This window comes from Cryptomeria japonica, chromosome 10, assembly GCF_030272615.1.
Source record: "Cryptomeria japonica chromosome 10, Sugi_1.0, whole genome shotgun sequence".
Taxonomy (NCBI): Eukaryota; Viridiplantae; Streptophyta; class Pinopsida; order Cupressales; family Cupressaceae; genus Cryptomeria; species Cryptomeria japonica.
The window spans coordinates 745,597,595-745,615,889 of NC_081414.1; the positions used below are offsets into that span (position 1 = coordinate 745,597,595).

The 18,295-nt window shown below is 37.4% G+C and overlaps 1 protein-coding gene across 1 annotated transcript; it reads left to right on the top strand.

The window, feature by feature from the left end:
• The first annotated feature begins 16,639 nt into the window (after positions 1-16,639).
• On the top strand, positions 16,640-17,596 carry LOC131076702 (glycine-rich cell wall structural protein-like). Its single transcript, XM_058014008.2, has one exon. The coding sequence runs from the start codon at positions 16,640-16,642 to the stop codon at positions 17,594-17,596; it is 957 nt and encodes a 318-aa protein (XP_057869991.2).
• Positions 17,597-18,295: the final 699 nt, after the last annotated feature.

Consider the following 18,295-nt stretch of genomic DNA (forward strand, 5'->3'; position numbering starts at 1 on the left):
TGTCATCAAAAAAGGGCTTATCAAAATATATAATGAACCAAAGGATGGCCCTCACCTATGCTTCAATAGTGACAAGCCTAACTTCTGGAACAAAAACAAAAACGTTGTCAACGACGGGGTTGTGGATACAAGAACTATCAAAAGTGCACAACCTGTGGTACGATTTGTAGGATAGAACCCCCCACCCAAGAATAACATAGTTGCTCCTCCAAGTCAAGGACGCAATACATCTCAAGAGGAACCCAGACAACATCAACAAAATTTTAAACCTAAACGAACATACACTCCCTTAGGGGAACCCATTGAAACAATGTTACGTTAGTTGGTTTCTCAAAATCTAGTGACTTTACCCAAAACATCAAATTATGAACCTCAAGTCAAACCTTCATGGTGGAGGGATACTAAGAATTGCGACTTCCATCAAGGGAAAGGACATAAGACAAGAAATTGTCACAGATTGAAAGATCTTATTCAGGATCTTATTGACTGAAGTGAAATCGAAATCGAAGGACATGACCCAAAGACAACAAACAATGATCATCTCATGTTTAAAAATCCACTTCCATCACAAGATCAAAGGGGTCCTTCCACTTCAGGGAGAAACACAAATACCACTGATTATACGCAAGCCACATATAATTACACTGTGAATCACCTATATGATGCCAGTGAACAAATTGCAACTATTACCATCAAAAATCCCAACTCCACTTGCAATGTTGTTACACGTCGCGGAAAGATTACCATAAAAGAAGCTCCACAAGGCATCACATCTATCCCAAAGCAGTATAACCTTGTGGACCAATTAGATAAAACACCCGCACTGATATCTATCTTAGAGCTATTGCGCCTATCTCTATCTCATAAAACAATCTTGGATCAAGCTCTCCAAGAGGCATCAGTTCCTGCAAACCTAAATACAGATCTGTTCCAAGCCATGGTCGAAAATATAAGGTCATCACCTTGTCTCACTTTCTCTGAAAGTGACAACACATCCTTCCAGGAACCTCATAATGCCTCACTCCATACTGAAGGGTTTATCAACCAGCATAGGATCAAGCGAGTCTTGATCGACAATGGAGTAGGCCTGAATATTTGTACACTACAATTAGTCACTGCATTGGGATATGCAATTGAATCAGTGGATCCCCATAAGAAGATCACAATCAAAGCTTATGATGATGCAGAGAGTTCATCAAAAGGAGCTGTTGTACTACCAATCCGAGTGGGCCCCGTGGTGAAACACATCATATGTCAGGTTTTGGACCTTCCTTTGCCATACAATTTGTTGTTGGGAAGACCTTGGATACATGCCATGCAAGCCATCCCATCCAATTACCATCAGTGTATCAAGTTCCCGCATAATGGTGTAGAAATCACGATCCTGGGCGGTGCAAACCCCTTTGCATATTGTCATAACATAAGTCATCAACCAGAGATTACCATTACCAACAATAGAGAAGCCATCTCCTCCACATCATACGTAAGTCCAACCTCTCTTTCCAGTTCAAACACAACTATACCCAAGCAAGAGAAGCTCAAGATGAAAATAGCAGAGGAAGATCCTGGAGAATACAATCTAAGCCAACTCTTTTGTGTTGGGAAAATGCCTACTTCTCCTAAAACACATGGCAAACCTCAATAGGTACTACAAACATCACTGGTCCAACCAACATGTACTTTGACACCTTTCATCCTTGGAAAGAGTCAAGAAGAGGAAACCAGAGATGAAGACTTAGCAGAATGGATCTATAAAGATCCTATCACAACTGACATTCCACAAGATAAGCTTCCCACATATCAATATGGCAAAGGTCTTCTCATTATTCAAAGAATGGGATATGATGGTCAAAGTGCTTTGGGGCATTGTAAGCAAGGGCGACATGAGCCGCTGCAGCCGGAATTAAAACCCAAAGATAACACAAGCTTAGGCTTTCAAAAGGAGATCCTTCCTAAGCTCAGATTTAAAGGGCAACCCAGCAAACCACTATATCAACCTACTACAAAGAGGTCACCTTTGATTATAAAAGAAGCACCCAAAACCATAGCAATTGCCCCATTAAGGCTAAAAATCCTAGGAAAACCATCTGCAACGCCAGTCATCCCATCAATCAAACCATCAACACTATCAGTAGCTACAATAACATCAGTAGTCCCCTTAGCAACAACAACTATATCAGAATTCCCAACAATATTGACAACACTGGCAGTTCCAGCAGAAGCAATAGATTCATCACTACCAATACTTCCTGTATTAGATTCATTGATCCCCATAATTCTTCCTGCACCGTCGATCATTTCATCTACAAAAGTACATCAACCGATCACACCTACAGTATTTAACTCAAAAGATGTCACAGTATGGTACAGTAATCGGCTCCTGGAAAGTGACTCGAAAACCAACTCGCATGAGTGGGAATTTGATTCAGTGCAGCTTAACACTTCAAATGAGGAAGACACATCACCACCTCCACCCCACAAAGACATCCCTATTTACGGAGAATCACAGATAAAGACCTCTTGGGTTCCTGAACTGGAAACTTCTTCCACAGACCCTACGTCACATCCTAGACCTGATTCTGACAAGGAGAGTACCATCAATGACCTTCACCACAACTATTTAACCCTCACTGACACATCTAATGAACTCAACCTAATCGATGAGGTAATGCCCATTATCCATCTTGAACTCATCGAATGGAACCAACCTAATCCCCCATGTCTTGACCATTTCCAAAATGATGAGGCGCTCATTGACTTCTTGGAACTATGGGATAACATACCAAGCGGGGATCACAAAGCTAGATTCGCCATTGACCTTAATAGCGCAACATACTTTGGGGCAGATGCCAAACCTTTTAGCTGCAAAAATATAACAATAAAACATGGATCTTCCAGTGAAAACCACATTGTGGTACTGTTTGATCCCACAAAAGTAAAAAGAAAGAGCGTATCCAATGGTGAAAACCTCTCTGAGGCGCCTGAGGATGAAAGGTTTGACATCCTCCCCTCTTGTACACAACAGGAATGATCAATGATTCTCATCGAAGAAACCAACAAATACAATATGGGGACTCCTGAAACTCCTTACCACATACATTTGGCATCTCTTTTAACTTCAAAGGAATAGCCCAAGTTTGTCGAATTCTTCCAGAAGCGCCAGATTAACTTTGCATGGTCATATGCAAACATGCCTGGTCTTGATCTGGACTTAGTCATGCATCACCTCATTGTAGCAGAAGGAGCCAAGCCTATCAAGTAGAAGCTTCGCAAGATGTATCCTCAGATTGTAGTACTAGTCAAAGTAGAACTTAAGAAACTCCTAGATGTTGGTTTCATTTGAACAATTGATTATGTAGATTGGATCTCCAATATTGTGCCTGTCGGAAAACCAAATGGGGGCATCCGTATTTGTACTGACTTTAGAGATCTAAACAAGGCATGTCCTAAAGATGACTTCCCCCTACCAAATATCGACATCATAGTAGACCTAACAACAAGACATGCCATGCTTTCACTCATGGATGGTTTTTCAGGATACAATCAGATAAAGATCGCACTAGAAGATCAACATAAGATAGCCTTCACATGCCCATGGGGCACATGCTGCTGGAATGTAGTGCCTTTCAGTCTAAAGAATGCATGAGCAACCTATCAATGAGCAATGACCACTATCTTCCATGATATGATGCATACCATAATGGAAGATTATGTTGATGACTTACTGGCAAAATCACTCACAAGAGAAGGTCATCTAGAAATATTAGAGAAAATATTTGATAGACTAGAACAATATCATGTTCGACTCAACCCAAAGAAATGTGTCTTTGGAGTAACCTCGGGGAAGCTTCTAGGGTACATTGTCTCAAGCAAAGGCATTGAGGTTGACCCAACAAAGGTCAAAGCCATCATGGACATGCCACCTCCAAAGAACATCAGTCAGCTAAGGACACTACAAGGGCGGCTTCAATCTATCTGAAGATTCATTGCACAACTAGCAGATAAGTGTCACCCATTTACACACCTGCTACACAAAAATATCCGCTTTCAGTGGGATGCTAGATGCCAGCAAGCATTCCAGATGCTTAAAGATTATCTCATGAATACGCCATTGTTGATCCCACCAGATCCCAGTAAGCCTCTATTGCTCTATATTTTAGCAACAAGTACAATATTGGGTGTACTATTGGCACAACACAATGCAGAAGGGAAAGAGTGTGTTGTTTGCTACATCTCTCGCACATTGGTTGGCTATGAACTCAATTACACCCCTATTGAGCGAGCTTGCCTAGCAGTAATCTTGGCATCCACTAAACTGAGGCACTATCTGTTAACACATAAATTACAACTCATTGCAAAGATCGATCCACTCAAGTACTTACTCAGTAAAGGAGCATTGATAGGCCGTTTGGCCAAATGGGTAATGATTTTCAGTGAATTTGATATCGAGTATGTGGACCGTAAGGCTATCAAAGGACAAGTTATTGCAGATCAGTTGGCCAATGCACCACTCATAAGTGATCATCCCCTCATTTCCAATTTTCCAGATGAAGAGATATTCATGATCACAACAACACAACCATGGAAACTCTACTTTGATGGTTCATACACTAGGCATGGCTCGGGGGTAGGCATTTTGTTTATCACACCTCAAGGTGACATCATCCCGAAGTCTTACAGCCTCACATTTCCATGCACAAACAACATAGCTGAATATGAGGCCTTGATCATAGGACTCAGGCTAGCCATACAATGGAAGTTACAAGAACTACAAGTATATGGCGACTCCCAATTGGTCATTTGACAAGCCACTGATGAATATCAGACTAAAGATGACAAACTCATGCCATACAAACAAATGGTGGACAGTTTAAAGGCATCATTTACAACTATCACCTTTGAGCAGATACCAAGAGATCAAAATCAAGCTGCTGACGCTATGGCTACTATTGCATCTCTCTTAGATCTTCCAAAAAATTCAACACACTATGAGTTCTTGGTCGAACAGCTTTGGATTCCTGCTTATGATATCCCCGAATCTGAGATGATATGTTGCCTTGTCGGTTCCGAATCCCCATGGTATGGTGAGTTCTACACCTACCTCCGTGATCACACCCTTCCTCCTAACCAATCGAATAACCAACACAAAACCTTCATTTGCCAAACCGCTCGATATACCATCATTGTTGAAACCCTATACCGACGTAGTCTTGATGGTACTCTCCTTCGATGTCTGGAACAAGATGAGATAACAAAGGCCTTGGAAGAGGTACATGAAGGGATTTGTGGGACTCACTCAAGTGGCCCATCACTAGTGAAGAAGATCATATGAGCTGGATATTATTGGCCATCCATGGAAAAAGACTCCTACTACTTTGTCAGAAAGTGCAAGAAATGCCAAGTTCATGGAGACCCGATACATGCACCAGCACATGAATTACAACCAATCACAACACCATGGCCCTTTTGTCAATGGGGACTTGACCTTGTGGGTAAAATCCATCCATCTTCATCCAATGAGCACAAATTCATTATTACTGCCACCGAATACTTCACAAAGTGGATCGAAGTTGTTCCAATTACCCAAGTCACTGGCAAGCAGATCGTCTCATTCATCCTTAATTACATCATCTTTCGATATGGTGTACCCATGTCCATCATCACAGATAATGGTCTTTCTTTCAAAAATCAGGATGTTTGTGAACTCTGTGAGAAATTTCAAATCCAACACCGCTTTTCCACTCCCTATTACCCACAGGGCAATGGTCAGGCTAAAGCATCAAACAAGAATATATTGAGAATCCTAAAGAAGACAGTCAATGATGCTGACCGTGATTGGCATGTTCAATTGAATCTAGCACTATGGGCATATCGAACTAGCATTTGAACTCCTACAGGAGCAACTCCCTACTCATTGGTCTATGGTGCAGAAGCTAGTTTACCTATTGAGGTTGAGATACCATCACTACAGGTTTCCTTGCATAATAATAGAGATGATGAGGCCTACAAAGTATCACGTCTTCAGGACTTAGAGCTACTTGATGAGAAACGACAAGCTGCATACAATCACCTCAAAGCCTATCAGCAGTGTATGAGCAGAAGCTACAATCACCGAGTTAGACCTCATACATTTGAGGTAGGTGATCTTGTAGTATGAGAAAATCCTCGTAACCAACCCAACCGAGAACATTAGGGAAAGTTTGAATCGAACTGGTTGGGTCCATATGTTATCACTGTTGTATTTGGGTCCAGGGCATATCAGTTGGCTACTTCAGAAGGAGAACCGCTGGCAGATCCAATCAACAACATGCACCTCAAACAGTTTTATACCTAAAAAGATGTACAGGGCATCATGCTCCCATAAATACCAGAAAAACACCAAAAACATTCAAAAAAATGTCTTGAAGAAAATACAAAAAAATCAAAATAGTAAAGAAAAATCATGCATCCAAACGGTGAACAACCACTCCGGTGGCACCTTGGGTAAGGGCGATGGTGAAAACTTGGCAAACAGGTGCCACTCATAAAGGCTATGGCTCCATTGTCTTTCAGGCTTGTTGCGATCACATTCATTTCATACACACATCCATCAGTCCAAAACCATGGCTTCTTATTGATCTGCAATCCAAGATAGTACTTCATGCGTCTTGCATCCCGCTTTTTCATAGTCATGTCTAAACTGGGGGCAATGCCCTTAACCTATTGATGGAAGTGGATTCTACATTACTTGTGATTCATTGGATTCTTCATTCAAAACTATCTCACAAAATACCAAAAACATTCAAAAGCAATCACAAAATACCAAAAACATTCAAAATCACAAAACTCCAAAAACATCAAAAAACATCAAACAAAAACATGGCAACACCTTGTAGATACTCATCCGAGCTGATACCAAACAAACATTGTGAAATACTCAAAAATGATGATCACTTATCAAATAGACCAAACAACCAACATCAACACATAAATTGTCTTAACAAGGATGCATCCTTCCTTACCAAATCAAAGACAAGATGACATTTTCTTTGACAAGAAAATTATATTTAAGCTATCAAAATACTTGATTGATTTGTAGCTTATTCATTCATTTATATATATTAGGTTCCTACACTACTCCGAGATATCCGCAAGTGATTAAGAGTAGCTGAGATGGTTCCTGTGGCATTGTTTGTATGTCTTTTGCAAATTATTCCGATGAAGTTCTGGGGCATGTACTAATGGTGTCTGTGTGGGAAGTTCACTAAGTTACGTGATCTTATGCAAAAATATAGTCATAGATCACTACAGCTTGCTGACTACAGCGTATACCTCAACCATATGAGCATGAACATTATCAAGGATCCATATTCTTTATTCTTTATATATGTTGTTTTCTTACAGGTACAATGCTCCATCTTTGGTTCCTACTGCCTCATCCAAACTCGATAATGATTTATCTCTTACTACGGTATGAACTTGTCTCAGGATATGATCGACAAAAGATTAAGGAGGATGTTCCAAGTCATGCATGAAAGGAGATAATCCTTGTCTGTTCTGCAAGCAATACTTAGGTCAACTCGATCCATTATATCAAGTTGCTTGTATTAACTTGCTATACCAAAATCCATGTAACGAATACTCAGGTCATCTTGAATCATTATGTCAAGTTGCTTGTATTTTCTTACAACATTTTAAAGCTCAATGATGAAAAATAAAGCACTATGGATCTTCATTCCATCTCATCTGTATATATTGCATTTCGTTTCATTCCATCCATCCATACATTCATAATAGATGCATATCATGCATACATAGTAATGACAATGGATACTCCATTTTCCTCTTCTTCCATAGGAATGCGTCAAAGGTCCTCCATTTCTTCTTTCTAACATTGAAGCCCACCCTCACCCTCCCCATCTTGGTAATCAACATCACATACCCTACATCATCTCCCATCAACCCAATCAAGTCAATTACTCTGTCTACACAGGGACATTGACTCACACACACCTAGACTATCAACATATACTCTGATCAAGTATCTTCGGGTTTCAACAAGTGATCAATTATGGAAAACCTAGACTACAACAGGCATTTATTATAATGACCTAGTCTCAACGGGGCTGCTATGATTCACCACAACCATCCATCACATGCACACACTATCAATTGATCAACCAATCAAACACAATCATAACAGACAATTACATCAATTGTCTAAGTCTCAACGATTATTTTGCTTCAAATACCTTGACTTCATCGGGCAATTACATCAATTTTCTAAGTCACCATCAGGTCACTTTATTTCACTTACTCAGACTTTATCCTGTCCAAGCGAACAACTGACATCAACTATCATGCTTTGACTCGACCGGGGCAATTAAACTGATTGCACCAGATTGTCCAACCAATTTTGATCAATTTTATAGTATCAATCAAAAGCACAACACCACATTTACACCATATCTCCTGCATAACCTACGGGTACTCATTGGCTTGCCATTTCTTCATATTCACTCTGTTTTCTTCCATTCTTTCACCGTTATTGCTAATTTCTTTTATTCTACCTCCCCTCCACTTCTTTCTCTTTTTCGAGAGATCGCTCGATTTTTCAAAAAAATTCGGCCCATCTCTCGAGGGGGCATACCACCCACTAAATTAACATTTCTAGGGCATATTTCTTCACACCTATTTTTCTTTCTTTGAAACGATGCGATAAAATCGCACTATGTCAAAGAGGGGCAAATGTAGTCAAATAAATTTGTCCACTTAATTAAATGAATATTTGGTATTTATTTGATTATTTTACCATCAATCAATAATTAATTAAATTCATATTTAATTAATTCATCTTAACCCTCTTCTCGTATTAATTAAATAAATTATTCAATTTATTTGATTTAATTTACTTAACCAAATTCAAACCATTAATTAAATAAATAAATCATATTTGTTTAATTAAATCTTCTCTCACATTTAAATAAATTAATATTTATTTAAATCCCCCAAAATCCCATCTCTCACATTTAAATAAATTAACATTTATTTAAATCACCTTTATCCTCCACCCACTTGCATTTTCCTACAAATGCAAGTTGCACAACTATTTTAAATAAATAAATTATTTATTTAAAATCCTATTTATCCTCACCCACTTGAAACCTTTAATTGTTTCCCTTAAAGTCTTCAAACTTAATGGCTTCCTTCTAGAGTCTTCTCAAACCTTTAATGGTTTCCCTTAAAGTCTTCAAACTTAATGGCTTCCTTCTAGAGTCTTCTCAAACCTTTAATAGTTTCCCTTAAAGTCTTCAAACTTAATGGCTTCCTTCTAGAGTCTTCTTAAGCCTTTAAAGGTTTCCCTTAAAGTCTTCAAACATTTAATGCTTTACCTTCCTTTTTCTCATGTAAATAAATTAAGATTTATTTAAATCCAAAATTCACATTCACATTTAAATAAATTAATATTTATTTAAATATCTATCTAAATGCAAATTACACCATTTAATTGAAATAAATTATTTTATTTCAATTGAAAATCCCAAAAATCCCCCCACTTGCATTCTCCTACAAAATCCACTTGCATGCCTAAATCCCTTCTAGATTCTTCTAACTCCTTCTAATTAGCCTAATCCTATCCTAATCATTGTCACATTCCTAAATAAAAGGAAGTCACTTCTCAAAAACCTCCAAAGTCTTCAATAACCATTAAAGGCTATATGTCTTCAAATGGTTAACCTCTAAAGTCTTCCAAACCATTAAAGGCTCTTACATAACCATTTATGGTTAACTCACCTTTTACCTTTGGTTAGAGACTTTCCTCTAACTTAAACATCCTTTTGACTCATGGGTCTCTTCAAATCATTTATTTCTTTGACTAAGGTAACCATTTAACCCTTGCACATTCATTTATCCCCTGGATAAAAGGAATATCCATTAACCTAACCCTAACCCAACCCCCTAGGGTAACCATCATGTCCCCTCAAGCATTCAATGCTCCTTATCTCTCCTCTCAAGCCTCCTCATGGTGACACTTGTCAACATGGGATTGGGTTGAAAGTCTCACATGGATTGAATATCTTTCAATCCTAACCCTTGTTAAGATTGCTCAATCTTAACCCTTCATTTCCCCATTTCTTCTATAAATAGAACCCTTCTCCTTAAGGAAAGAAGGAAACATTAGAGTATTGTTGTTATACTGGTATTAGCATAGAGCTTTTTCATAGCATCACTATCTACACTTGCATAGCATTTGTTTATCATTTTCAACCATCTTGAATCTCCATATGGCATCCATGGCTAGTGCTAAAAGCTGAGAGCTACACTCATGTGGAACTTGGAGAGGAGAGGAACAAGGGAGGAACAACTATGAGCATCTTGATTAGCATTTGGAGGAGTATAGTTTATCTATTATATATTTGTATGCTTTCTATTTCATGCTTAATATCTCTCTTGATATGCCTGTTTAGGATAATCTTTTGTTGCTAACACTAACATTTTTTTCTTGTGCTCTTGTGTGTGTTGTCATCAAATAGATTTTCTAATCCTTTTTGCAGAGCATCAGTTTGTTATGTCAAAAAAATAAAGGGTGATACTTAAGGCACTTGGTCTTTTTTTAGCACTTCATTATTCCTCGCCAATGATAGGAGTACTCATTCATGGATTTCATTATAATCCTTCCAATATCTAAAGTTAAGAGTTTCCTCATATCAATGGCTGATCACATCATGAGCTATTCTCTATTTATTGTATTAATTATGTTGGATATTCTATCATCACTTTAGAATATTGTTCACAATCTACCTCCATCTGGTATGTGGACTTAGGTGCTACAAAGCACATGACTGGACATAAAGAGTGGTTTCTGACATTGAGACCTTATCATGGTATAGTAACTCTTGGAGATGATACCACCCATGAAATCAAAGGTATTGGTGACATCTCTTTACAGTTTGGCATACATAAGTGCATGATTACTAATATTTTCTATGTGCCAGGACTTACCAAAAATCTTCTCTCTTTTACTTAATTTATTGATCATAATCTTAGGATTGAATTTGATTCAAGTAAGGATTAAAAGGTGTGTCTTGTCAAAGATAAGTCTAAAACTGAAATATTGTTGCTAGTGCTACTGAGGTTGGTAGAATGTTTAGGCTTCATACAATAGAAAATCATCAAGCCTTAGTGACTAAGGAAAATGATATTTCAATACTTTGGCATCGTAGATTTGGTCACTTGAGCATTAGTTACTTGCTCAAACTTTGTAAAAATAACATGGTCAAAGGGATTCCATCCCTTTCAAAATACAATGCAATTTGTTATAGTCGTATTGCTAGAGAACAACACAAAGCACCCTTCTATCCTAGGGAGCATTGTGAAAGCCAACCTTTACAACTGTTGCATACTGATCTGTGTGGTCCCATGCCCCCTATTCACAATGGATACAAGTACTTTCAACTTTTTTTTGATGATCATACACGGAAAATGTGGGTATTTTGTTTGCAGCATAAAGATGAAGCTCTTTCCTATTTCAAAGAGTTTCATACTCAGGTGGAGAAAGATACAAATCACTGTATTTGTTCAATCCACTCAGATCAAGGGGGGGAATACACCAGTGCCGAATTCTCCACATATCTGAAGGAAAATGACATTCGACATCAACTGATTGCAACATACACACCCCAACCAAATGGTGTTGTAGAACAAAGAAATCGCATCATCGTGGAGATGGTCTACAGCTTGTTGAAATATTTGTAACTAGAGCGTGCATATTGGGTTGAAGTTGTACACATTGCACTTTATCTTTTGAATTGTGCTCTAACCAAAGCCCTTGATGGCATCACTCTAGAAGAAGCATGGACAGGGGTGAAGCCTTCTATCTCACATCTTTGTGTTTTTGGATGCACTGCCTATATGCACATTCCTAAACAAAAGAGAAATAAGCTTGATAAAAAATCCATAAAATGTATACTTCTTGGCTATAGTAGTGAGTCTAAGGCGTATCTTCTTATGGATCCTAATACAAAGAAGATATATATTAAAGTAGGGATGTAATCTTTGATGAGAAGAATGATGTAAGTTCTCCTCCCACATCTTCACCTACTGAAGATAGTGCTCCTATATTCAATATGGATGGTAAAAATGATGGGAATGTTGATAGTCAATCACCACCAATCAATTTCACAAAACCATTGCCAAAATGGTATACTAGCACCATTTGAGATGCAAAGCTAGATGGAGTTCTAGACACTTCAACTTTAAGTCTGAGGACTTGCAACATGGGTCATAATGAGGTAAATTTTTCACTAATAACTTTAGTTGTTGAAAATTTTAAGCCATCTACTATTCAAGAGGCACTTCAATCAAAGCCTTGGAAAGAGGCTATGGAAGCAGAGTACCAATCTCTGATGAAGAACAATACTTGGGAGCTTGTTGATCTACCACCTAGTAAGAAAGTAATTGGTTATAAATGGATATTCAAAACAAACTATAAAGTAGATGGTAGTATAGATAAACATAAGGCTAGACTTGTAGCTAAGGGCTCTACCCAAAAAGAAGGTATAGACTTTTAAGAAACCTTCACTTCCATTGCAAACATAAAAACCATTAGAATGGTTTTTGCTTTAGCTACCCAATTTGGTTGGAAATTAAACCAAATGGATGTAAAAAGTGCCTTTCTTAATAGAGACCTTAAGGAAGAGGTCTATATGACCCAATCAAAGGGATATATTGCACTTGGTAAATAAGAAAAGGTGTGCAAACTAATCAAGTCCCTATATGGTCTCAAATAGGCTCTTAGAGCTTGGTATATCAAAATCAAGGAGCATTTTCTAAAACAAGCTTTCACTAGGCATCCATATGATCCAAATCTCTACCTCAAGGATCAAGGGGGGGACATCATGATCATTAATGTATATGTTGATTACTTAGTCATCACAAGTAGCTTAGAAGAAATGGTTGAGTCAACCAAAAATGATCTCAAGAAGGCTTTTGATATGACAGATCTCGGGCCACTGCACTATTGTCTTGGCCTAGAGGTATGGCAAACACATCACCATATATTTGTGTCATAGAGAAAATATGCCAAGACACTGCTTGAGAAGTTCAGAATGATGGATTCCAAACCCATTTCTACACCCATGGAATCAGGTTGGCAGTTATCTACATATGATACATCATCTAAGGTGAATGCAACTCTCTATTGTTAGATGATTTGAGGTTTGATTTACCTGACTTATACCGGACTAGACATTAGTTTTGTTGTTAATTATCTATCAAGATTCATGCAAGAACCAAAAACATCTCATTGGAATGTAGCAAAGAGGGTCTTAAGGTGTATTCATGGTGCAATGGATCTTGGTTTAGAATAAAAAATAATGATTAGTTCTTCCTAATAGGGTACAAAGATGTAGATTATGCAGGTTCAATTGATGATAGAAAATATACTTTTGGATTTGTTTTCTTCTTAGGTTCAGGACCTATTTCATGAGGAACTAAGAAGTAGACCACAATTGCTCGTTCTGCAATAGAGGCAGAATATCCTACAACAGTTTGTGAAGCAGTTTGGTTGTGTCACATATTAGAAGGATTAGGAGTACCATATAGCCAACCTACAGTCTTGTATTATGACAATCAAAGTTTTCTAAAGATTGTTCGTAATCCACTGTTTCATGAACGAACCAAGCATATTGAATTTGACTATCACTTCATACGAGAACATGTTCAACAAAATATCATTTAGCTTCAATTCTGCTCCACACAGGATCAACGTGCTGATATCTTCACAAAGCCTCTTGCACGTATGAAGTTTGAGAGTTTCCAAGGTTCTCTTATTAGTACTTTAAAGCAATGATGTAATACGGGGGGATTTTTGGATATTCCATCATCACTCCACATAGATAGTTTGTTTATTCTCATGTTATTATTTATTTTAGATTTGTTATTGTTGGGTAGTGTATTTAGGATATTATTTGTTATTTTTTTGAACCTGTAGTTCACGGTATTCATCATATTTCATTGTATAAATATGTGTCCTATAATGCAATAGAATTCAATTTGATTGCTTGCAATATCTGATAAATTATTCCATACATTTATAACAAATATAGTGGTTAAATCATTTATGGAGAACATAAAACAGTTACATGGTACCCCAAGGGTTATTGTTAGTTGTTGTGATCCTATTATATTGGTCACTTTTGAATACATTTATTATTTTATTTTGGTACTCGATTGGCTTGTATCTCTCATACCATTTCCATTTAGATAAAAAAATAAAGTCATCAATAAGTTCTTGAAAGAATATTTATATTTTATAACTTCATATATGTAGTCTTAGTGGTTGGATTGGCTACCACTAACAAAATGATAGCCTAAAATATTCATAGTTCTTTAAAAATTCATCTTATATGACGTTATATAGATACAAACCCATCATCCATTACATAATCATTTAAGGAGATAGTAATAGTTTAAACTATGGAAGACTAAATGAATCATCAACAATAAGTACTTTTAGAACTCAAGAACATTTTGGTCATGGTACTAAAAAAAATGGCTAACCAAGATCATAGTGAAAGGAGTTTTGAAGTGGATGATTGTATTTTCTTGAGATTGCAATCTTATAAGAAAACAGGTCCCCTAAACCAACAAATAAAGAATTTACAAGTTGTCACCAAAATACTATGGTTCATACTAGATTATGCAAATGAAATATAATGTAGCCTGTACAAACTTGAGTTATCTTTAATAATAAACATACATCTAGTTTTCCATGTTTTCTATTTAAAAAAGATTATTGGTTAACAAATCCCAATATAGATAGTATTACTAGAATTCTTTATTCATGCATAAAGAAGTTGAGGACTAGGAAAATCATTGGGTGTCTCATTAGTGGAAGAATTTTCCAATTGAATATTGTATATGAAAAGGCGAATATTTTGTGTAGAAGAATACGTTATGGATTAGCATTAAGAACAATGCTTCTCTAAAGAGGGGTACAAGCTATGCCCTTAATACGTTAGTGTGCATATGATTATGTAGAGTTGACTTATGGCTAGCTTAAATCTTAATTAGTTGTATGATAATTATTATATTCTTATTTATAAGTTGGCCTAGGTGTTATATTTAGGTATCTAAGTCAATCTAGATGACATTCAAGGTATAAGTAAGGTATATGTAGAAGCGTTTTTTATCATCATCATATTGAAGATGGTGTTCCCTCGAATATTTTTGGAGTCTTGGCCACTCAAAGTCCTTTATTGTTCTCAAGAATTGTCAATTATTCACATCATATTTCATCTATTGCATAATTTGCTCAATTAGATTACTCCACACTCTTGAAGTGGTTAATATCACATAAGTGGAGCCTTTATAAACTATAAGACATTTTTGTCAATTAATATCATATGTATTGTCTATTTGGATAAATAAAGAATACTTTGATTTGTTGACAAGAAAAATGTTAGTTTGGTATAAACAAATAAATTCGAAGTAAATTTTAAAATTATTACTCAGTTATATGTAAAAATAAATATACATACTCAATAAGATAATATTTGATTAGTAAGTTAACATCATAAATGATGCAAGTGTGAATGATAATATATCTAAAACATACATGTATAGATGTGTTAAAATTGATAGTATCTTTTAGATAAATTTATTTAAGATTTCTAACATATTATTAATAATTATATTATTTCCTAACATATTATTAATAATTATATTATTTCTTCCCTTCTTTGTAAAGATGGTTTTTAGTTGTCCAAGGGTTGAGCTTAATTGGGTTCTCACTATGGAGATCCAAGTTCAATTCCCAATAAGGACATCTGAAGTAGAATTCTAAGTTCTAGTTCTCTCCATGTCTCCTGTCTATCAAGATTCTAATATTACAGTTAACCACAATATAATTTGAAAGTTTGGTTTTCCAAAACAAGCAAATTACTCTAATTAAAAAGAAATCAGAACATATCAAGAGACCAAGCTTTCAAATAAATATTATTACCCCAACTCAATCTCTTAAAAAATATAGATACTCGGTCTTTACTGGAATTTTAGGGGTCAGTGAGACATTAAATTCAACAAGATCCTTAATGTGCAATCTAGTATGCAGAAGCTACTTAGATATCCGTCCTTTTCTCGCATGTGGATGTGCACTGAAATTTGAGATTGATGTTCGATTGGAGTCACCGACTTGCCGATTTGGTTTCCTTGTTCAATGTGCAGAATGAAGTAATTGAAGGCAATACGAGACGCTTGCCCATTTGATTTATCAATGCTTTCGTACTACAGAGTCTTGTATCTTAAATGCAACATAGACTTTAAACAAACAAGGACTGGAAGTCAATCCCGGCAACTCAATGAATGCAGAAAACTAGTGACCTGTTGCTTTTCCACAGATATTATGATAAATATGCGAAGTGGTGAGGCTCAATACTGAAGCACCGACCTTATAGGGCTGGTGATGAAATGATGTTTTCAATTCAATGAAGATGTTGACTACGCTGCAATGCACGGATCAAAGTTGTTTACTGGTGAGGAATTAAATCTTGGCCTACAGCTCACATATACATTGTGCATTGGAATGGTTATATAAGGGCTCACAAATTACAGTTATTATATCGAAGATTGCAAGTAGTTTATTCATTGTAAGGAAACGATGGCTTCAAAGATTAAGATCTCTGGAATGCTTTTGATGGCCCTGGCTATTGTGGGTGTGTTAGTTCTTGCAGAGTGCAGAAGTTTTGGGGAAACTATATACGAGAATGATAATTTGGGTGGCGGTGGAGGACTTGGCGGTGGCGGTGGTTTTGGAAAAGGTGGTGGCGCTGGAATTGGTGGCGGTGGAGGAGCTGGTGGTGGTGTAGGTGGAGGCGGTGGTGCTGGTGCCGGAGGAGGTATTGGTGGAGGTGTAGGAGGAGGTGCTGGTGCCGGAGGAGGTATTGGTGGAGGAGCTGGCGGCGGTAAAGGTGGAGGAGCTGGCGGCGGTAAAGGTGGAGGAGCTGGTGGTGGTATAGGAGGAGGTGCTGGTGCTGGAGGGGGTGCTGGTGGAGGAGTAGGTGGTGGTGTAGGAGGAGGTGGTGGTGCTGGAGGAGGTATTGGTGGAGGAGCTGGCGGTGGTAAAGGTGGAGGAGTTGGTGGTGGTATAGGAGGAGGTGGTGGAGGAGCTGGCGGTGGTAAAGGTGGAGGAGTTGGTGGTGGTATAGGAGGAGGTGCTGGTGCTGGAGGAGGTATTGGTGGAGGTGCTGGTGGAGGTAAAGGAGGAGGAACAGGTGGTGGTGCTGGGGGTGGTGTAGGAGGAGGTGCTGGTGGCGGTGTGGGAGGAGGAGTAGGTGGAAGTGGAGGTGCTGGAGGAGGTATTGATGGTGGTGCTGGTAAAGGTGGAGGAGCTGGTGGTGGTGTAGGAGGAGGTGCTGGTGGTGGTGTGGGTGGAGGAGCTGGCGGTGGTAAAGGTGGAGGTTTTGGAGGAGGAGTAGGTGGGGGAGTTGGAGGAGGTGGTGGAGCAGGTGGAGGTGCTGGTGGTGGTGCAGGTGGAGGCCATGGAGGAGGTGTTGGTGGTGGCATAGGAGGAGGTGCTGGTGGGGGTGTTGGTGGTGGCGGTGGAGGAGGATTCTAAACTACTTAGTTTTCTATGTATTACACTATATGATAATATGGCAAACATAGGTTTTTGCCAATAAATAAAGAGAGTTGAAATAAAACATAAAAAAGTGAGTAAATTATTATGCCTACTTTGCTTCTACTGTCCACATTTTATTGCCGAATTTTGCTTCTACTGTCCACATTTTATTTTTATATTTATAAATAAACACTGTAATCAATTAAAAAGGGACTATAAAGTTTCAGTGTGATTGCGAAGGAAAACAAAATGGTATTAATGAGACTACAAAACTGATATTTAATTTACAATTTATTCTCTCACATGGCAGACATTCTTGAATTATATACCGCTACAATTCTCACTAAACGATATTAAGAGCCTAATGGCTATTTTTCATGGATATGAAATAAAGCTTAAGTTTTTATTGTATTTAAATTTTTTAATGTATACAAATTAGAATTGTGGTCGAATATAAATTTGGACATGTTAAGTTTAGTCAAATAGTTATAAGATAATATATTGCTAAAAGTAAGAGTATTTTTTATAATTATATAAGGAAGTTGAAATGTTTTTATCTTTTTATTTTTTAATTTTATGTTATTCTGTGTGAATGTTATATTTGTATATGATTTTGTTGTATTTCTTATAATTATTGATTCAAAAAAATATTTATCATTCATAAATATCATTGTGCTTCTCCTTAGATTAGTATTG